This window comes from Tyto alba, unplaced genomic scaffold (assembly GCF_018691265.1).
Source record: "Tyto alba isolate M040663 unplaced genomic scaffold, T.alba_DEE_v4.0 Super-Scaffold_44, whole genome shotgun sequence".
Taxonomy (NCBI): Eukaryota; Metazoa; Chordata; class Aves; order Strigiformes; family Tytonidae; genus Tyto; species Tyto alba.
The window spans coordinates 11,094,358-11,116,370 of NW_024881320.1; the positions used below are offsets into that span (position 1 = coordinate 11,094,358).

At 38.6% G+C, this 22,013-nt stretch overlaps 1 protein-coding gene and 1 pseudogene across 1 annotated transcript; both read left to right on the forward strand.

Moving 5' to 3' along the window:
• Positions 1–4,386: 4,386 nt before the first annotated feature.
• Positions 4,387–13,198, forward strand: LOC104367657 (solute carrier family 2, facilitated glucose transporter member 11). The gene is made up of 12 exons (XM_009974818.2): positions 4,387–4,455; positions 6,432–6,530; positions 6,972–7,132; positions 8,743–8,867; positions 9,124–9,253; positions 9,833–9,981; positions 10,543–10,730; positions 10,878–10,988; positions 11,501–11,602; positions 11,767–11,842; positions 12,528–12,655; positions 12,992–13,198. The coding sequence occupies exons 1-12, from the start codon at positions 4,432–4,434 to the stop codon at positions 13,196–13,198; spliced, it is 1,500 nt and encodes a 499-aa protein (XP_009973120.1). The 5' UTR covers positions 4,387–4,431.
• A 2,119-nt stretch (positions 13,199–15,317) lies between these two features.
• On the forward strand, positions 15,318–20,843 carry LOC122154705 (annotated as a pseudogene).
• Positions 20,844–22,013: the final 1,170 nt, after the last annotated feature.

Consider the following 22,013-nt stretch of genomic DNA (forward strand, 5'->3'; position numbering starts at 1 on the left):
CTGTGATCCCCTCTCTCTCTATGATTTCTGAGTGTGTTTTTACAACCCTGAAATGGGAATAGTGAAGTTCTTGGCTTGCTATCTCTGGCTAGGGTTCAATCCATAACAGATTAAAGAAAAAATTTAGTGGAATAGGAAAGTAATTCTTTGTTTCTCTAGACTCAACTGAATAATCAAACTTTGCCCAGTTCCCATGCACAACACCATGTTGTTCTTGTGTTGTATCTAGTTTTACAGACTTCAACGCTTTTGGATTACAGTTTTCCATGTCAGCAGCCATCCTTTTTCAACTTAATTTTTTTTTTTTTTTTGCTAAAAAATTTCAGCCATTTGATTCTGAACTCAGACTTGTTCATGAAAAAGTATGGGGAAAAAGTTCCTATAAAACTCTTCTCAAGGGATAGCGCCCTTCAGTGGCAATGCAGCTAGAGGACTCATGGGTGGAATCCAGTTGCCATAAAACACAAGCACGTAGCATCATTTTAGATACTCTGTGATATTTTACTCATCATCATTGTCATCTCGAGTCTGAAGCTTCGCTTCCAGGGTCAGAATTCCCATAGATATCTCACAGGCTCTGAATCCCATAGCAATTTAGCTGCTACTTTCCTTTTTGTGACTTTCAGCTACCTGGACCCAATAAATCACCCCAGAAGAACTGCCCCAGACTGGAACTCCTAGCTGTTACAGAATAGCTGTTGCTTTACAGTTTCTCTTAAAGACATCTGTACAGTACCTTGCTGTATGTACAGCAGACTGTGAGCAAAAGCTCTGTCATGTCCTCCAGCTCTTGAATACATGCAGGGATCCTGCCTACAGCGTATTTCTCTATCATGACTAAGAAGTGATGACATATACACATATTTCAGGGATTGTGCAATCAGTACAGATTCTTCAGTTATTGTTCACTGCGAGTGTAGATGCTGATTGACAGATGTAGAGATGAATGTAAATATTTTATGCCTTGAATATTTTGTCAGACTCATACAGCTGGATAAGATTTACAGTAAAAATGGGATATGTAATTCTAACAAAAAGAACTTCTAAGACGTTCATTTAAGCATTTCCAACAGTTTGTGGTTCAATTTGCAGACTGTCATAGGAGTTTTGACAGTTTTTACAAGCATGTAGTATGCACAAACATAAGGAAACGAAGTGAGAGAAAATATTAAAACATATCATATGCAAGTTCTCTAACTTCTAGATTTACTGTAATATACCATTCCAAATGATCTCTGTTGTAGAAATGGATGAAATATAATTTTCTACATTGATGTATAATCAACATCTGTGCTTGAGTTCACATACTGCAGGCTTTCAAACTGTGAATGATCTTCAAGGCAATCTGATACTGAGTTCTAATTCTTCCTGCTATACATAGTTAAAGGTAAAAAGAGTTTGTGAGCCTTACAGGATAGTGTGATCTTGTAAAGTACCACAGGGATTAATTTCACCAGAAACTTTTTCTGAAATACGCAAACTCATGGGACTTTTCTTTTCTTTAGAAAGTGTCCAATATTCTTCACATTTCCCTCTGTTAATGAGAGTCTCACACAGTCCTAGCAGCAAAGCAATACTATTAGGAGGAACACGAACAAAGCTAAGGCTCACAGTGGAGCATACTATACAAATTAAAATCTAAACTCTAGACTTGCATGGTAAAATAAGTGTTTTTATCTCTGATATTGCTTTGACTGGCATATTTACTTCAACATAAATAAGGTTATTCAAAATATTAATTCAATTATTCATTTTAACTGCTGCTTATTTTTATTGGAAATGTTAAACATAATAAAAATGGCAGATTGCCTTGTAATAAAACTTCTGGCCTCCACAAATGTTTCTTTCCCAACATCAGGATCTCCCGTAGGGACAAGTGACTAGAAAAAAAAGTTATTGGTGTGCATACCCTTCTACGATTGGGGTTTTTCATTATTCCTGTCTTTAGTATTTAGGGACATTTAAGACTTCTCACTAAAAGATAAGCTATGAAACATTAAGAGTCCTTAAAGTCAGAAAAGCTCAATAATTCTGTAGTGTTCCATATACATATAACATGATTAAAAACTGCCGGTTATTTGGAAACAACTACCAATATGTAAAGGAAATCCCTACTTTTTGCAAAACAGAATTCTTTTTCCTAACCAGTTATTCTGAAAACTTCCTTCATTTCATTACAACAATACCTGAAGTCTTTGGAAATGTAAGCAGAGTGGCATCATGTACCATTGCTGGATTGACTCTCCAGTGAGCCTCTTCTCTGATCTCAGTTATTCATTAGGTGTTATTAGGAAAGCCTTCCCCAGAAGATCCTCACCAGGAAGAAAGCAGATGCCCTATGGAACATTAATGTGATAACGAAGCAGAACAGCTGTTTGGAGCACAGGTCAACCTTTGCCTGTGCTCAGTGGAGCAAGAGCTGCATTCTGGTAACAGTCTGGTCAAGGGATGAAACACCAAAAAGGTATGGTTCAAATATACATGGGAGGTGACAGAGACAAAGACAACAGTCATTCAGAAGTTTCAGGAACAATAGATGTACACTTTCTTCCAGAGACATCAGCTCATAGGAAGAATATGTCTCAAACACTGACTCAAACTGGGGCAGATACAAACACTTAAAAGCTGTATCAGTGAAGTGCTGTCAGCCAGACACAAAAAACCATAGATCTGGTCTAGCTGGCCTGTACTAAGGAAGGCTTAGCACAGCTTTGCGTATGTGTGTTACACGTGACACTAAAATTGCAAGATAAATGACTAAATGACCTGATGTTGTGAGATTTAGTGTCTTGATCACAATTATGACTAAAGGATATCTGTAAGATATCTGCTAACTACGTGTTAGCACTAATTATGAAACTGCACATCTAATAAAGGGGGCATCAGCACAGTGTAAGTAATAAGAGCAGAGAAGCAGTACAGCAACTGATAAACATAAATGCAATAGACATTACATAGTAAGGGCATTATGAGAGGAAGACTCAACCTACCAAAAGTAGGAATCCTAAATTAAAGTACAAGAGCAAAGAGTAAAAGTTACAGTGTGTACAGTGTACTAAGTAGGAGTGGGTGAAGTAGGACATATGTACAACAAAATATCTGTATTTGAGAAGGAATGCCCCATGCTGGTAGCTACATATTATTGCCTGCTTGTGTCTTCCCTGAATATCATCTAAGCAAGGCAGATACTAGCAGCTAACATGGAATTTCTTTCCTTTGTCAGATGCACATTATGTTGTTTCAACTTTGTACGACTTTACAGAAAAGGAAACTAATTCTTGGCATCAAAGGGACAGTCTTGTTTGTGCTCTAACAACAGTTTATCTGCTAGAGAACCTCATCTGGAAGAAAAACCTGCCATGAACTCTCAGCACACACCAACAACAAAGTCAACTTCTTGATGAGGACTGCACAATGATGGGAGAAACGGCCAGGTGGTGCTACATGCTACATTTCAGACATTAGCTAGAGAATCTGTGAATATTCTTTCCATGTGATGTATTTGCTAGTAAATATGACCACTTACATCCAATAAGCCCTTTATGATTTCTTCATCCTCTTCTTTAACTGAAGTGTAAATGGCAAATGATAACTAAGCCATTTACCAACTTAATACATGCAAAACCCTCTTAATTATGAAATAAATGAAGTTAAAAGCTGAGAATTTTCTGTCTGAAGGAAGAGACATCAATCCAGCTATGGAGGTTACAGGACAGTTTCAAAGCAATCTTTTTTTCATCACAGACACAGAAATACATATACTAAGTAATGGAAATACCAGATAAAACTGTGCATGACGTTGAATCTTTCTCTCCAAGTGAAGGAAAATCAGCTACTATTAAATATTTAGCTGGTCAAGCCTGGTGTGCCACTACAGAATCATTAAGTTTGCACTCCATTCCAAAATGATGGAGAATTTAAATTCCTTTAAGTAATGATTAAGTTACAATGTGCTCTAGTTCCTGTCATATGAAGAGAGAATAGTTCTTTCCTACTGTATGTCAAAGTCCTATAGTTCACTGTCCAAGCCCCATCTAAGATTCCCAAGAGAAAAACTTTGTCTTTATGTTTCTTAGCTTATACTGAAAACTAAGCAAGTTATGATTATTGAAATCCTGTTTAAAATTGGTGTCTCTGTTCCCTATCCCCCTAGAACGAGATGGAATTCATGAGGTATAAAGATTCCCTGCAAGGGAGACCATGTTGTTTACTTGGGCTAGACACAACCAATGGTTGAAATATTTAATCCAACAATTCTAAACTTTGTACAACAGCTGAAATACATGTAATTAACTCAAAAACCTTCGAAGTAAAATTTAACTTCAATAACATGGGACTAGTTCACTAACACTGCTATTGCATAATGCAAGCATTTGGTTCTTTTGGCAGGTACTAACCAGTAAGCAACAGCAATCAGCTCTTTCATAGGAGATGGCTACTTTCTTCTCTGACCTGGTGAGTATCTGGTCACTTTTTCTCAGGGCTCTGACTTACAAAAGCCAAAGCTAACATAATACTAAAGATCCAGATTCCTTAAAGATTGTAAGGTCTTTTGGTAAAGAGACTATCATTCTCTTGTGTGTTTAAACATCACCAAGAACAATGGGGCTTGGGGCCATGAAAATCTTTTCCATGCAACAAGATAAAATAAAATAAAAATAAGATAAAATAAAAACTAACAAAAGTCCTAGCAGTTCTGATGATGATGATGCTAATTTACTTTTGTCTTACGAATTACTGAGAGCAATACCAAGTGTTAAGCACTCTGATTACTTCCCAAAGTAATGAATAGTTTAACTGTACTGCAAAAGGCTAAAGAATCATGACATAAGCTTTAAAATAAGTGACTTTCATCATTTCATCCAAAGATAAAAAAAGATATCATCCATCAAGAGTTTCCATTGTCTTAAACAAGAGAGAAGTCTTAAGTGTTTCTTGTTCTATTTCTCAAATGCCGGCAAGAAGCTATTTTGCTTTACTTTTTAAGTATTAAAATTATTATTTTGTAAGTATGTTACAAAAGAAAAAGGAAGAGTGAGAGACTAAGTTCTTAATTTGTTTGAATCCTTTTGTCAGTTAGCAAATTCTTTGAATCTGAGACAGGATTTTTAAGGAAATGTACAGTCTTCTAGTCTATAGCTTCTTAGTTCTTGTCATGTGATAACTTGGAAAATCCAGCTGTGGACTGATTAAGTAACAAGTGCTCAAAAGGTGGACCTAAGAACCATTAAAAGGAGTGTTCTTCTAAGTAACTCTCAGTTCAGCATTATTCACATTTGCATTACTTTGTTCTTGCCTGACTACCAGCTTCTCTTCATCCAGGCACTGATCTCCAAAAAGCTTTGAGCTCATGGAGTTCATATGTGATGTGAAAAGAACACAGTGTCCTCTATACAGAGATGATGTTACTGTCCTGGTCTGTGATGTGCTGAATAAAAAGACAGAGGCAGTTAAACCCAACACAGATCCTGATGGGGCTAAAATCACAATTGTCCTAGGTTTGGTTTGCTAGGTATAGTCTAAGCTGTTTGAGGATAACTCCATCTAGCCCTGCAGGCACTTAGAAACAGGACAGATGATCAGTGGTATCACATACCTCAGAAAGGTCTAAGTAGTTACATCTTATGTTTTTTCCTTATTTACAGTTAAAATTATTTCATTCATCAAAGCAGCTATCCCTAATTCTTGACCAAGGAAATTACAGACAGACAGTATCTTCCTAGCCTGGAAGATGCCAAGTCCTTCATTATGCAAGCACATACTTTCATGGTTAAATAAGTAGAAAAAATAAAATATTGAGAAAGGAGAAATGAAATCCCAAATCTAAGACAGGAAGATTTTTCTTTGAATGCAATTACAGGGGCTATTCCAAATTATTATCTTATCTTTGTAGTCTATGCCTTTCTAAAAAAGCTGAATGTTAAAAAGTTCTTTTCTTTCTTATGCTTAAGCATACAGCACAGTCAGAAATTAAAGCAGAGAGTACAATAAAATGTTGTTGATTTCTGACGTTGTACTTTTGTGGCATATCTTTATTGTTTCATGTACATAGGTTATTTTAGACAAGGAAACTGATTCCCTCTTCCCTGCATCCATGACTGACACTTTTATCCAGCCATCCTGTCAGATATTGAGTTATTCAGTGAGACTTGTACTATCAGGAACATCTTTTAAAAATCCTTTTTCTTCTTGCAAGCAAAGTGGTGGGTTATCGCTCTTATACTAGCATGTAGTTTTGCTGTGGCACTGTGGCTGATGATTGCACTTTAGCAGTAAGTTTAGGGGGATTTTGGAGAAATGTTATTTTTTGAAAAATTCAAGAGGATTTGAAGTGGACACAGGAGAAGGACAAGTGTGGCTACAAAGACTCTGGCCCTGCAAAAATCCAGACCAATAAGGAACTGATGGAGCATTTTATTTTTGCATTGCAGGTTCAGTTCCGGGGACTATTTCAAATGATCTTAGTGCTGGGAATTGGTGGTAGTTTCCCATATGGATTCCACATTTCTGTCATCAACTACCCTTCTGTGGTAAGTAGTCATCTCACTGAAGTTGAAAACACAAAAAGGAGAGCTGAGCCTCTCCATTCTCTTACAAATATCAAATTTACTGAGCATTCAGCTGATACATCTATGCTTTTTCTTTGGCTAATAGTAACAACAAATGTGTAGAGAACTTTTTTCCTTTAAAGAACAGGCTGGCATTTTCTGCTTGAAATAAGTTCTTACCACATAGTATACAAGCCTGCAAAGGGAGGCAGAAAATGTGCATTTAGCACACTTCCTAGGAAGTTTACTGATTGATACAAACTTGAAGATTTTGTAATCTCTCAGCTAACTTGTCTTACTAAGGAAGTCAACCTCAAAATAAATCTAATCTTAGAACCACAAGCTACAACTGAACTACAACAGCCAAATAATATGTAGGGATCTTACATCCATTATACAGTCAAATCTTATTTTATTTTTCAGCACATCAGGAAGTTTATTAATGAAACCTGGATAGAGCGACACGGCTCTCCTCTCCATCCTGAGACAATTATGCTGTTGTGGTCCTTCATAGTGTCTGTTTATGGGATAGGAGGATTTCTGGGGAGCCTCTGCTGTGGCTACCTGACTACAAAATACAGGAAGTAAGTGGTTTTTGTAACAGCTCAATAATCAGAAAATACAGGTAAATACCAAGGTGAAGAAATAAACCTCTTCTTTTTGGTTGAAGCAGTCTGATTGAAGAAAACTGATTTGGTTTGCTAGCACATCCACCTCTTCCAAGTAGCAAGCAGTCCTTTAACTTGTTTACCTGCCCTCCCCAGTGAACTGTACAGGTTACATTCATCATCACATCACCAGATCAGTGTCTCTGGGAGTAGCAGGACAGTGTACCTGTCTCATGTTGTCTCCAAGATCCCCTATGACTTTCATAAAAATCTCCCAAGCTTTACAAACCCCAGAAAAGGAGCTGTGTGTCTTGTGTTGTAACACATTATTTGCAGTTACTCTAACCACAGGGAAACCACTGTGTGGAAGATATCCTTAAGTGTCAAAGAAGAGCCAGATTTCCATTTAAATAGCCTCATTTTGGGGTGATGACATTATATTAAATATTCAGATTTAATCTAATGAAAATTGGAAGAGAATAGAAAAAAAAATAAATTGCCTGTATTTGCGCTGTAAAGATACAATCAGCGTCAAAACAAATTCTCCAAGAGACATCTCTGTTCTTGGCAATCCATTTTACTGAAAGTCAGTTCCAAACTACCTTTTCCACTGGATGGAGAAAGGATTCCTCACCAGTCTGGTCTGTTCTCAGTGCCTTGTGTGTAACACCACTAATTTCATTTGCAGAGAAATTGGCAAACATATCTACTTGGTGTGACCCACTTAAAGATCTGCTCCACAACCCACTGATCCAGAGGCCCCTCACATGGGTCTCAACAAACCATCTTAGCCTGCCTGCAATTGTGTTCTTTCCTATCAGGTAAGTGCCCCCAAGAAATTTCTTGTGGGACACTGCCTCATCCCACACGCAGAGGGTCTCCAAAGGCTGGAAAACAAGATCATGCACTTCTCCTATGGGTTATTTAACATGATAACTTAATTGCTGAATCACAGTCTTCTGAACACAGGATCTCTGTGAATCCTTAATGTTTACAAGAGGACTCTTGTTTAGCAAGCATCACAGCAAAACAACTGAGTGCAAAAGGCTTTGATTTGAGCCTGAGACATCAGGGTTGTGAACATACCAACCCATGATTCACACAGCATATCTTTTGAAATATGCCTCTAAAAATGCTTTTTACCATCTCAGATCACATCCATTTAGCCAAGAGTATCTTTAATATGAGCCATTCTAGAATGGGAGCCATGGACTCACACTATTTCTGGGGAAAATCCTGACATTTTATGATGAGTTCTACCCATTTAAAAATCTTGGTGACAAGCTGGGCCAGTTCTTTGATCTCCTTCCCCACTTGTACTGTGGAAATGCTGATGAAATGTTCCAACTGTTTAAATTCTAAGCTAAAAGATATTAATAAATTCAAATCTAAAGGATCCTAAAATTTTAAACAATCGCTTTGACTATCCAAAGTCAAAATTATTTCAGCCATTCCTCAAAACAGCAGGAATGGCTGTACCATGCTTCTTATCACAGCAAGACTAGTAAAAAAAAAGTACAAGAGGTTCACATTTCACACTAAATTCTCATGGGCTTGCTTCTTTTTTTTTTTTTTTTTTTTTTCAGAAAAAAGTGCCAAATGTGCACCAATCTGATCATGCTGGTAGCTGCACTTTTCATGGCCTTCAGTAAAACAGCCAAATCCTTCGAGATGATTCTGATTGGACGTTTTCTCTATGGCATTGGTACAGGTATGTGCTCATGCCACTGTGGAGTGCAAGCATCCTTGCTGTCCCAGGATTGTCTCTACAAGTATTGCCATTCTTGGAGAATGATTTTTAAAGCAAATATATTAGGCACTCAAAAAAAGTGAAAGACGTCATCCCTTTTGCAAGAAATTGTAATCCAAATACCAGAGTGAATAGAAACAATGTAAGAGAGAATGGAGTCAGAAAGTTAAGCTTTTCTAAATATTTTAATAGTCATTTATCTTCTTCTGTGTTAAAGGTTTTTCTCTCAATATACATCCTCAGTACGTAGGAGAGATTTCACCCAAGAAGCTGCGTGGATTTACCAACTCCACAGTTTCTGTTTTTCTGACACTGGGAAAACTCACAGGACAGGTTATTGGACTACGGTAAATACTTCAACCTTTCTATCAGGTTACAGCAAGAGTAGTAGAAATCTTTCTATAACCTTATGCTCTCACCTAGTCAGTGGCTGAGAAACCCTCTTATCTTCCCTAAAACAGGCCTTAGCTTATGTCAGAAGAAAAGTTTTGATCATATTTGAGGCAAACATATAGTTTTAAATATAGGAGACAGAAAATTAATTACTCATAATCTGATTTCTTCTTATTTCCACACCCTATCTACTAAGGGACTTACTCTTAAAAATTTACTATACTTACATGAAAAGTCTTAGCAAGATGTTTTGATCCTGTTGTCAAAGAGTGGTCAAATGAGTTTCATCAGCTCTCTAGACATTTTATTGGATCCTAATGATATTTAGAAATCTTTTCAAAATGTCAAATAATTCCTTTAAAATTGCCAAAAATAAAAATAGCCAAACTTGTGAAATTTGCCAAATTATCAATTCAGGTTTTTACTCCACTGCACCCTTGAATGGAATTTGAGCAATCTTCATCAATCACAAAAACTTCCTGAACACTTATTCCATTATTTCAGCATAATCTTGTTTCACATACACTTTCCAGGGAGATTTTAGGAAGCGAAGCTTTGTGGCCATGGTTGTTAGCATCTAGTGGACTTTCAGCATTGGTTCAACTGGTTACCCTCCCATTTTTACCTGACTCACCATCCTACCTCCTGATACAGAAGGGTAATGAGGAAGCCTGCAGGAAAGGTAGAGTGTCTACTTTCCTCACTTACTTCACTTCATTTGACGTTAGAGTGACAGCCTCTGGAGAAGATAAGAAAGCAGGGCAGAACAGTGCAGCACAGTGCAGTGCCATGGAGTAATAGCAGAGGCAGTTCGAAAATAAACAGGAGGTACCTATGGCAATAGATCTGTATTAACATGGGGCCTCACTCAGCCTAATTGAATCAGTTAAGAAAAATAGATACATATTAGCATATTTAACATTTCCCATTTTGGTGGGCACTACTTTATTTCTTTAAAGAAGATGGTTTAGGCAGTTCATTTTTTATTAAATAAAATGTACTTAAATGTTTACTTTGTTTAAAATTAAGTCAACTCAACATTAGAAAGTTATGTTATGCTGGCAACCAGAGACACAAAATTCTTCCGTTTGCCTATTGTCCCAGACCCAGCCAGATGACAGAAGCAGACAGCACCAACACCACCACCTAGGCCAATCGACAGGCAGACTAAAGGGTTTGACATAGCCATTCATGATGGAGCTATACTGGTAGAACAATCTATTCCCCTTTTTCTCCCCAACAGCGATCAGGAAGCTCTGGGGTGAAGGAGACCATCAAGCAGAAATTGATGACATTATGAGGGAGAAGGCTGCAATGACAAGCACAAAAACCTTACGTGTCCTCGAAATAATAAAAGAGCGATCTTTGCGCTGGCAACTTTATATTTTGATGACTGTCATGACCACCTTGCAGCTCTGTGGAATCAATGCAGTTGAGTAGACTCTTTATCCCCAGAACAAGAGACAACTCTAGACAGAGTTACAAACCCCTCTAAGTTAATGTTATTACACCAGCTTAGAAATACATCACAATTGCAACACTTTTTTCACAGGTGCATTTCCTCTCTGCATTTTTCAGATATACTTCTATTCTTTCGAAGTATTCCACACAGCCAAGTTTGAAGAATACCTTATCCCATACGTGTCCCTAGGAGTTGGGTTGTGTGAATGCTTATCCTCTATACTGTGTGTAAGTATTTTCAGACTTGAGTTTGAAGGAAAAATGTAATGTGGTCAAGTTATACTTTTCCTTATCTATAACTGGGCTCAGGGAAGATATGTACAACCTAAGACACATCTTCTGCTTCTGCAAAACCACATGCAGGATAAAAGGCAGCTCTTTTCCCAAATTATTTGCATGACTGTATGTCTTTAGACTCATTTTTATTATGGAAAATAATTTTCTGATGTTCTGGATTAGATGTGTGTGTGCGTATGTATGTGTGCACAATTCAATATATACCAGCACACAAGAAAGGGAACTGTCTAATAACAGCCTAGAGTTGACTAATAAACACAGCTTAATTAATAATGAATTAGTTTTGAAGAATCTAATCAAAGTCATCTGGAATTAAGAGACTCTCAAATGACATTGATTTCTGGCTATTATTCGGAGAAGTCTTCTGTGAAGAACACATGGAGAGGGGAGGAATTAGTTCATCTGAGAGCTGGTGTTTATGACCAGTGTTTTCTGCTTTTCAGAGCACTCTTATAGACCGATTTGGGAGGAAGGTGCTGCTGTGGGGAGGATACACGCTGATGTGTACTGTGCTAGCACTCCTTACCATGACCTTGTCACTGCAGGTAAAGAGCCAGCAGCCTTCTGGCTACATACTCAGCATCAGCCCACCTTTCCTGTCTTGCCTCACAGGATATGTATAAAAATTTGAGTCAGTGGCAGAAAATACAGAGGTCTGCTATTCTGTCATGTATCTAAAGGTTTGATATCATTTGTTTCTCACTTTTAGCATCAGTTTTTCTGGATGCACTACTTCAGTGTTATCTTGATCTTCCTATTCGTTGTCTTCTATGGAACTGGACCGTGTAAGTACATCAGTGGCAACTGGGAGGAAATTTTATATCACACTGGTTGTTGACACATAGCAGAGGAAGAACAGTCTAGTCCCACAGTAAAAAGTTCTAGAAATTAAGGAGTGAAAGGCAGATACGTACAACTGGGAGACAGGAAAACGATACAGACACCTCAAATGTTATTGCTGATCACAGGAACTAAATAATTTAAAATACAGTATCATCTTCTCCAGTGGGATTGAAAGAGAGATTTCAGAAAAATTTTTTTAATACTCATCTAAAACCAGGATCCTAGGCATTTCCAGGTACCTCATAGTGATCATACCTTTCATTAACTTAGCAGGTTAAGCTTTATGCCTACCAACATGCTTCAGGTGGAACTGACCACCAGAGTTAAAAGGGGAGTCAGTTTTATAAATTACCTTGCTAATAACAGCTACTAGTGCAATATGGAACTGCACAGATCACTGGCACCAGAAAAAGGACTCCAGTACGTACAAGAGAAACCCATATTAACAGCTGAAGTCAAAAATTAACAGCTGTAGTCCCTTTCTAGAACCAAGGTCTTTCACCCACCTATTCTGCCTGCCTGACGTTTTCTACCACTGCCATTGCAAGGATCTTCAGCAGAAGAAAGCTCCACTGAGGAACTAAGGAAACACATATATCTGGTTTGTGTTTTGCTTTTCTTTTTCAGCTGGAGCCACTATATCTATCATGGTTGAAATCTTCAGCCAGTCATTCAGACCATCAGCCTTTCTGATTGTTGGCTGCATCAACTGGATGGGACTGTTTGTACTTGGCATGATTTTTCCACTGATTGTTGTAAGTGACTCTAACTGGATCCCTCCCTCCAGGCTAATCCACATCTGAATGCTGACAGGGAGAAAAATAATAGCAATAAATTGCAATGACATGCAAAGCTGAGAGCTCTGTCCAAATACCAACCTGCTCAGGAATCCCCCAAGCGTGTTAGAGGCATAGCAATTGTACTCATGTCAAACACAGACAGTAGAAACTCCTGGTTTGATACTCGTCCTGGTTTGTGTATTGAGCACACCTTTGAATTTTAATTACTCAGACACACACTTGCACCCAAGGGCAGGGAAATAGCAATGAGATTCTTATTTTCCTTACAGTGTCTCCCATTTCTGCTTGCAGGATAACCTTGGACCCTTCTGCTTCCTTATCTTTTTGGGAATCCTTGCTTTATCGGCAATTTTAATCTACCTGTATCTCCCCGAGACCAAGGGAAAGTCAATCATGGAAATAAAAGCAGAGTTCAACAAGTTGAATTTTGGAAAAAGAGAAACCTCAGTCACTGAAAGTAACTTTCCTAAGGAACAGTTGTTCTGCACAAAACTCTGAATGTCCAGAGGAGAAATTTGCATCTTTTAGAAAAGACAGGAAACAGTGTTGCAATAGGACTGAACAGGAAACATTAAAAACAGACTTCAAGCTCTTCTGTCTCTTATTCCTTTTTATTTTTTTATTTCTTTTTTTTTTAAAAAAAAAAAAAGTAGATATGAAATTCATTATGCTAGAATTTTATTTATTGCTGTTATCTAAATATTTTCACAGGAAATTTTATCACTCAGTTTTAAGATCTACTGGATATATTGAGATTTTTTCTAACTAAAAAAACCTTTTTTGTGCTAGTCTACCTTATGAAGTTTTAAAATATTTTGTTAACAGTTTATAGGACCCAAATCCTGCTATGAGTATATATATACAGGCTCTGCTCACAGCCACAACCCTGGGCCTCAGTTGGTCTCTCTTGTTCCCATGAGTTCTGTCCAATGCCACAGGTACCTGAACAGTTTGTTATTGAGCTTTCTTAAATAAGACCTCACTAGCTCAAAATACCTCAGAATCAGTAAACTGCTGACAAATAGTTCAGAGAAGAGTATCAGAAATATGAAGGAACAAGTGAAATAATTTAAGGAGACAAACCATGGGAGGGAAGGATTAAGAAGGCTAAATGATCTTCAGTACTGAGGCTGGCGAAACACAGAAGTCTAAAATATCTGACTAGCAGGCTGATAGAGGAAAAGCTAGATACATGGTTTAGGGTGACCCGAGCAGATAGAGATTCAAAATTTAGCACAGTAAATTAGGAAAAAAGGTCCCAACCATGCTAATAGAAAAAAAATATTGGAAGTGAAATTGTACTGTGCAACAATCCTTCTCGAGATGTAGTAGAAATCTCAGTGAGGAACATCCCTAGGCAGGGAGAAAGACCTGCCAAACAGAGATATTATTATATGCAAAAGAAGTAAAATGGTTCCTATAAAATAAAGCACATTCCCAAGAGTACCTCTGGTGTCCAAGGATCTGATTTCCAACCTGGTACATCAGCTTCTGGGAATTACATCAGATGTTTTCAGAGAAGAGTTTGTTTTGGAAATGTTTTTCTTGTTATGTAAGCAAGCTGCGAATAACGAGTGATTATTGTACCCAGCAGAAAAAATAGGTTGTGACATTCATTGGAATTACAGTTTAAGTTTTTCCAAGTGACCACTAACAACTATAGTATGATTGGTAACTAAATGCTTCGGATCGTGTCACTTACTTTCAACTAATCACTGAAGAAAAGATTCATCAATATTACAAACAACAGTCCCTCTCCTTACAAATGGATCTGTCACTTGAGTTTGTTTTTAATGCTGACATAGGAAACGCCCTGAAAATTCTGTTTGTACAAACAGACTTTATTTCTGGATTTTTTTTCCTGGATTCTCATTATTTTCAGAATGCTTCATCTACAGGAGACACATTCCATTAACATGGGCTGTAGATGAACACTGGCATATAGTAATTAATCTCCTGACTTTTTATTTCCTGGCTTTTTATAGCAAGGGTGCTACAGGGAAAGAACTGACTTAAAAATCAACATACACCACAAAATCAACTAAAGCATGTTCATTCAGAGGTTATCATCATTTAAAAAGTGTTTAAATGACACTTGCAGTACAAGAATTTAGGGCAAGCTACAGAAAGCTCTCCTTCTTTTCCACAGGCTGGAGAATGGAGTTTATAGGAAAGCCCTTAAATCACGGAAACTACCAGGCATAAACACACCCATCACCTTTAACATGGAGAGATTAATAAACCATTTATTTTATCCCTATCAGCATTTCTGACCTGTTTTCCCACTACACATCTCACTGCAAACACCCCCTACCAAATACCATATGACCCTTCTAAATTACTTATTTCCTGTAAGACTGTACTAGGCAGCAAAGAGAACTGATCCCAGCTCTGCCACGTACTCCACTCTGGATAAAACCCTCTCATTTTAGAAAGCCTGTGGATTTCCTATCTCCAAGAGATCCTGCTGACTGCTGTGGGACTATCTGCACAACAAAGGAGCAAATTGAAAACAAGTCACCTCTGAATATGTAGAATCCAATGCTCAGAAAATCAAGACTGATTTTAAGGCATTTTTATCATGACTTAGTCACAGTTCAGGGAAGGTCTCTACAACATGTGCTACTGGGGTTTTTCTGTTATGGTATAATCCACAGAAAGGGTCCCAGACCTCACAATTGAGGTGTCCATCTAAATGTTTTAAATAACGATGAGACTTGCATAAAAAAGCACATTTTAAGTCTCCCACTCTCAAACAGTCCCTGAAACACTTGCTTTTTCACTGGTTTTCACAATCAGGCTGTATCCAAATATGAAGTGTCATTTTGTATCCTTTGATTTCCAGAACACAAGAAGCCCACCTTTCCCCCTACGGAAGCTGCACATTGACTACCTGCATTAGCAGCCTCGGGGTGGCACATGCAGCCTCAACTCTCCTGAGGCACTCCTACCCCTCCAGGAACAGCTGAGGAAGGTACCACTGACTATTTAAAGGCTCCTGAGGTGATTACTAGCACAGTGATGTAAATTGTTTTGCAGGTGAGTTAGAAATAAAGTTGTAAACAACATGAGCTGAAAGAAAACCCTCTTGAAATGCAAAGACACCCAAGTTCCTTGTTAGTACAAATATAAGCAAGGATAAAGTTCCAGAGTCTTTCACGGGGGAGCTCACCCAGCAGTTATCAAAAGCAATGGGCAAGCCAGTACAGGTAAATCCAGATGATTCTTTTAGTCAGCAGTGCCTATACAATGAGCTATTTCTCAGTGATAGTCTCTATAAACTAGTATATCTAATGTCTCACCAGTATTTAGAGTCTTTGCTCTGTACAAATGCCTCAGTTCTGCTGAGGTTTTTAAAACACTTGAAGTATTTAAGCTAGCTTTGTATATGATGGTATTCCATGTAGGTCAAGACACAAGATGTGTGTGGGTATGTATATGCAGGTATCTCTGAATACCTCTCAAGAATCTAGCTGACTGAAAGCAAGCCTTATCTGCTAACTTCCTTGCAGTCCTGCTGAATATGTTTGCTATGTGCCACCAAACTGCCTGTAGCCTAGTGCTTATAGATGAAGAAAAAATAATGTATTCAGCTTGCTCGGACATCTAGCAAAAATACCCATGTGACATCCTGCTGCTTGTAGTCAAAACAGCAGAGTAAATTCTGTCTGCTGATTTTATTATCAACCTGAGTGATTTTTACCTGCCAAAACCCATGGCAATATGCTACTGAGGTGGAGTACTGAAATACTGTCATTAAGGGTCTTATAAGGTCTTACAAGGCTTTTATTTTCTTAATCCTGAAAAGTCACTAGTAACTATCAGTTGTTTACTGAAGACTGTTGATGAATATGAAAAACAAAGTGAAAGCTGCTCTACAGAGCTGTAAGCTTTATAACATGAGCTACTCCTCAGATGCTGTAGCAGCTGTAACTTAAATGAATCTGATATAGATCTTTTGCAGCTTGATGAAGTACCCTGTTTATGTATTCAGTAAATGAGTGTTTTCAGAAAATGGGAGTGATGCTTTGAAACCCTAGAAAGAATGAAATTCTGGTGCCGACAAAAAGGATTGTGCAAACCTTTCTCTGCCCACTGGGACACCTGAAGTTCTCAAGCAGATCTTTGCTCTTCATGGAAACAAAGTGCTCTCAGTCACCCCAGACTGCTTAAGATGGCAACAGAGATCTACGAACCCCTCAGCAATTGTTTGAAAACTGCCACAGGTAGAAGCATCCTGAGAAGGAAAGAAGGGGGAAAATTGACTCAAAATTAAAAAACAAGTGAGGTAACTGAAAATATTAAAACAAACTTTGGAATGTCTTAAAAATGCTAAGAAAATTGTAAGCAGCTGGCCTGGTTTTGTCAAAATCAGGAACATTTTAAGCAGTCCCCCAGTAGTATGTTATGCTCAGATCTAGCCAACACTTCCTGTAATGGCTTGGAGTGAGATGTGCAGATGACCACAGCTTGTATGCACAGGAGACAGTAAGAGATATCATCTCAAGTCAATAAGCTTTCTTCCAATAGGAATTCCACTTCTGTTGGCCACAAGATAGAAGTAAGCCTTAGTAGGAGTACCCCATCCAGTCTCAGGCCACTTAATTTGAGAAAGAGGTAGGCAGATTAGAGCTGCACCAATGGAAAAACACTAAAGATGAATGCAAGGATCAGTAGACACTCTGACTCTTCTAGGCCAGCAGGCTGAAGAGGTAGGCTGTTATGGAAGAGACAAGAACTTTTTTTTAATTCCTCAGTGGTATAAGGTAGGAAGCAGCCAGCTTAACTAGCTGAAATTCTACTGTAAATTCTTGAAGGAAAAATTGAAAAGTTTGTGACTCCCAGACACGTTTTGCATTAGACTTGCACCATGAATTCTACCAGTGGTGGGATGGTTAATAGTACTGATATGTATTTCACCAATCCAATTCTCAGTTCAGCACTGATAATTAGAATATTTCCATTTGTTATTGTATGGCTGTATACTTTAAAAGACAGTTGTATGTCATTGGATGTTGTCATCAAATTGATTTAGTGTTGAGTTAAAAAGCCAGCTGATGTGGAGAAGCCTGGTTCTACTGTGTCTCTTTTAGACGGATTGTTTGATGTCCAATAAAGAGGCCTCTGTCTCTAGGGCCAGTAATGGAGCTCTATGCAATCAACCAGTCCCATTAAACATGTAGGAAATCAATCTCTGTCAAATTTGACCAAAGTTAGTTATCTTGGGGAATAGGCAGAAGCATGTTTTAGGCTTGCGTAAGCCTCATCTCCACTGAAAGCAGGCTTAACTGTAAATAGGAGTAGGATTATATTATTTTTTTTCCTAACACATGCAGTAATATAATGAAATTCTTATGTAAAACTGATGTGTTCTATCCCTCTTGGAAAAAAAAAAAAAAAAAAACAAAAAAAAAACCACACACAACATTTTTTTTTTTTTATCAGTCTAGCAAACAAGTACTTGTTTTTGCAGGGGGGGAGGGGGAGGAAGGGAAGTGTCAGCTGGTGGTTCTTGCATAACGGCTCCTGAATATAAAGCTAGAGGCCAGAGCTGGGATGCAGCTGGAACAGGTTTGTGCAGCCTTGTGGAAGGGATATGTAATGGGACTTAGGAATATACAGGGAACAACAAAGAGATTTTTTGAAGAGGGCATGCAAGCTCTTCGTGATAAAGGAGGCAATAGGAAAGGGAGAGTCTCTTAGTTATAACACAGAAAGAAGGAAAGGATTAGGGTGGGCTGGTATGCAGAGCTTTCCTCTCTCAGGAAATGGTACCATTTGGAAAAAATATACTTTTATTTTTAAACAAATGGGGGGGGTTCTACTGGAAAAACTGTTTCAAACATTTTCAAACTCCTCTAAGAAGAAAATAACGCTGATCAACACTTCAGCTTGACTTTTTTTTTTTTTTAATAATAATTTGCTTCAAGGGTGGATGTTAAAGGCCTATATGTACCTACATTTGGTAGAACACAGGGTATGGAGAACAGGGCCGAACAAGTGGTACCACAGCAGGATCTCATTGGCTTATGCTTTACTGCTGTGGTCTGATGCACCCTGCACTCAAACAAGCTGTAAATGATGGCCAAGGCTAATTACCCACACAACTCCTGGTACTCAGGCTAGCTTGTTTTACCAAGAGGGTTAATTGCTGCTGAGTTCCAGTGATGCGCTGCTAATAAACGTGGGTAAGAACAGAAGCCAGATGGATGCCAAAGGAACTGATCCCTGGATTCCTCCATGTGTGGATCTGACACTGTGTATTAACAACAGGGAAAATTGCAGGCTGGTCATTAATATTAACATAGATACTTTCTTCCTTTTTTTCCTGCTACCATGAACAAAAGTAGGATTAGGCTGTATTTTGTTTAATGAGGGGGTTGTTGATTTAGACCTCTGCTGTGTCAGTTCACGTTTACCTCAGCAGGGAAGACTGCAGCAGGAGCCACTGAGGTGCAAAATCTCTCTGGAACACAGGGCAGCAGCAATGCAGTTGCACACCCCCACTCACGCCCAGCCTTCCTGCATGGGCAGGGAGAGTCCAGTGGCTCCAAGCAGGTTCTGGATGTATTGCAGGTCACTGAGCTCTTGGAGCACCTGAACTTTCTACCCCAAATTCAAAGTCAGTGAAGATGTTACTGCAGGGTCCTCTTCTCAAAAGTGTACCTGGGCTGAGCATCCAGAACCCCTTTTTCAGTATGTAACTGGGCACACTGTGGTTGAATGCAGCAAGACAGCAGGCGGGGAAAGATCTTTGCCACGGGGTAACTTAAGGAAAATAATGAAATTATTTGCATTTTAGTAGGTGGTAAAAGGCATCTAAGTGCCTAGGACTGCTTTTTAAAAAAAAATATTTATTTATTTATTTATTTATTCCATGTGCTGCTAGTACTTTTAGTTAAGCATACTGCCATTCTGTAACAGATGGAAGAATTGTGATGGCAGTGCCTGTTCCCAAATGGTATGCCATGGGATTGGTATTCCACCTTCTCATCTTTGTGACTTGCAGGAAATTATTTAGGAAGTCTGGAAGTGCAATGAAGAACATGCAGAAGTTCAAAAATATAACTGATGGGCATGCACCTATTTTCACTGCAGTTTAGGCACACAAATGCCTTCTTGGATTTTATAAAATTTTCCTAAGATGGCAAAGGAAAAGAATATTCTTCTTTCTATAGTATCTAGCAATACAGATCTCCCGATCAGCTCACATTCTTTGGTGGCTCCACAGACCCTTGTGCTATATGCTTGCTCTATAGCATTGGCAAGATAGGAGAGCAGGAGAATAAGGTCTACTCCTGAACAAACAGCTGAAAATACCTTCTGACAGGTGAGCTCATAGAGCAACTTGTCTGACATGACTTTCCACAGATTGTTAAAACTATTAATCTTAGACTTGTCCTTTGGTGTTCTTCTATTAACATTCTGCTTGAAGAGGCTAAATGCCAAGTCAATAGAGCAACTCTCCAATTAAAAAGAGGAAAGGAGCAATTGCATAAGCTGCAGTGCCAATGCCCAGAAGCTGTAAAATAACGTAGTTAAAATGATGGAGGTACAAGCACTGCATGTACCTGCAGATCTCATCTGCAAAAGCCCAGGTACAGACACAATAACCTGGCGATACTAAATTGATAATTTGAGTAAAGTGTATTAACATTTCCCTACTACCTGTGAGGTACAAGTGGAGGTTTATTACAAAAACTTCCACTTACATAAAAGCATTTCTAGTCCTTTTCCTGAAAGTACATTAATCTGCTCCAGAAATTACTGTAAATAAAACCCAGCATCCTCACATCTTCTTAAAACAAGAAGAAAAAAAATACAAGGAACTCCAGAATGTAAATAGGCAAGGCATTAAAAGGGTGGATGGGGACATGGAATATGCAACACAACACTCAAACATACCTGCCAGCGTTTGCAAAGAGAAATGTGTAACTTGTTGAGATGCATTGCGGTCCTGAGAAGTGTAAAGCCCCGGGGGACAGTCTACAGTGTGGCTGTGTGTCCTGTTGCCAGAACACCTTGGCCAGCCTGCAGCGCCCTGCTCACAGCAGCTAACAGTGTCTTCCCTTTCAGAATCTATGTCAGCTTCTTTGACATCAGTGCTGACAATGTGGGCTGCAACACCACCACCTTTGCTTGAGGTGCCCTTGGGTGGTAACAGCTTATCCCTGAACCCTCACCCTGGGATTTTAGCACTGTCATTCTAGTCCTGTTACCAGTATCTGGCACAAATGCGAAGGGCAGTGGTTCCTTAGTTGCTGCTACCTGCTGCTGTTTAACACCACCTCTGCTGCTTAAATAAAAGTAAAAATCCAACAGGAGTCTTGTGATTGCCACTGTCTTGTTATTCTGGAAAGGCCTGTGGTTGAGATGGAAGGTGATTTCTCAAGTTATCCTTAACAAGCTTTTCTTTTTTAAAAAAGAATTTAGTCTTTTGTGTGAAGATGAACACTCCATTTGGTTATGCCTTTGCCCTGTTCATGCTGGACAGCCTGTCCAAATTTAAATACAGCTGTCCTGACCTGATTTCAAAATACACTTAAATGTAAGTCAACAGATGTGGCTATCAATGTGGCATACAGCTCTCCCTTCAAAGTGAGGAAAGACATGATTGCCTTTTAAATAAAAGGGATGGATTGCAGTCCAGGTCCTCCTCAGATCTGAGCACTACATGTGCTTCGAGCCACTTAACAGAAAAATTTGAGCTGAAAGGGTCTCCCAGGCCTTAAGACAGGCAGAGGGAATAAGTGGAAAAACCCACTGTTCATGGTTCTGCCCTTCCCCTTTTCATCCATTGAACAATTTGCTGTGACAGTGAAGATTAGAGCACGGCTCAAAATGAGGCAGAGGCACAGTGAGCCGTTCCCAGAGGCCAAAGTAATGAATTACTTAAAAAAGGAAGATTTCCATATAAATATTTATTATTCAAGCTCTGGGTTAAATAAGAGCATTTGCTTTTGAAGTAAAATAAAAAGATTGAGTACAGACCTGTTTCCTGCATCTCTGAAATTAGGTGTATTGTGACTAAATTATTCTGGAAGAACAAACCAAACATGCTTCTGTTCTGAGCTCTGTTGTCAACATCCCATTTTGTCCCTATCATAGCTTTGCTTTGCAGCCATAGTCTTCAAGTACAAGCTTGTGCCTCAATCTGCAAAAATGCTTTGTTGAGATAACAAATGAAAGCTGCTTGGGTGAATCAAGGCAGCATAGCCAATGAAGCAATGTGCTACTTAGCATCTAAATGCAGTATATTTTATTAAATGTTTTTCATTCCACTTAGTGCTTTGCAGAACTGCCCAAGGAAGGA

Excerpts from the sequence above, each read along its gene's own strand:
- LOC104367657 (XM_009974818.2), top strand. The coding sequence starts at position 4,432 with ATGGCTACTTTCTTCTCTGACCTG. Across the intron at positions 8,868-9,123 it reads TCTCTATGGCATTGGTACAG|GTTTTTCTCTCAATATACAT; the intron begins GTATGTGCTCAT and ends TCTGTGTTAAAG. Across the intron at positions 9,254-9,832 it reads GGACAGGTTATTGGACTACG|GGAGATTTTAGGAAGCGAAG; the intron begins GTAAATACTTCA and ends TACACTTTCCAG.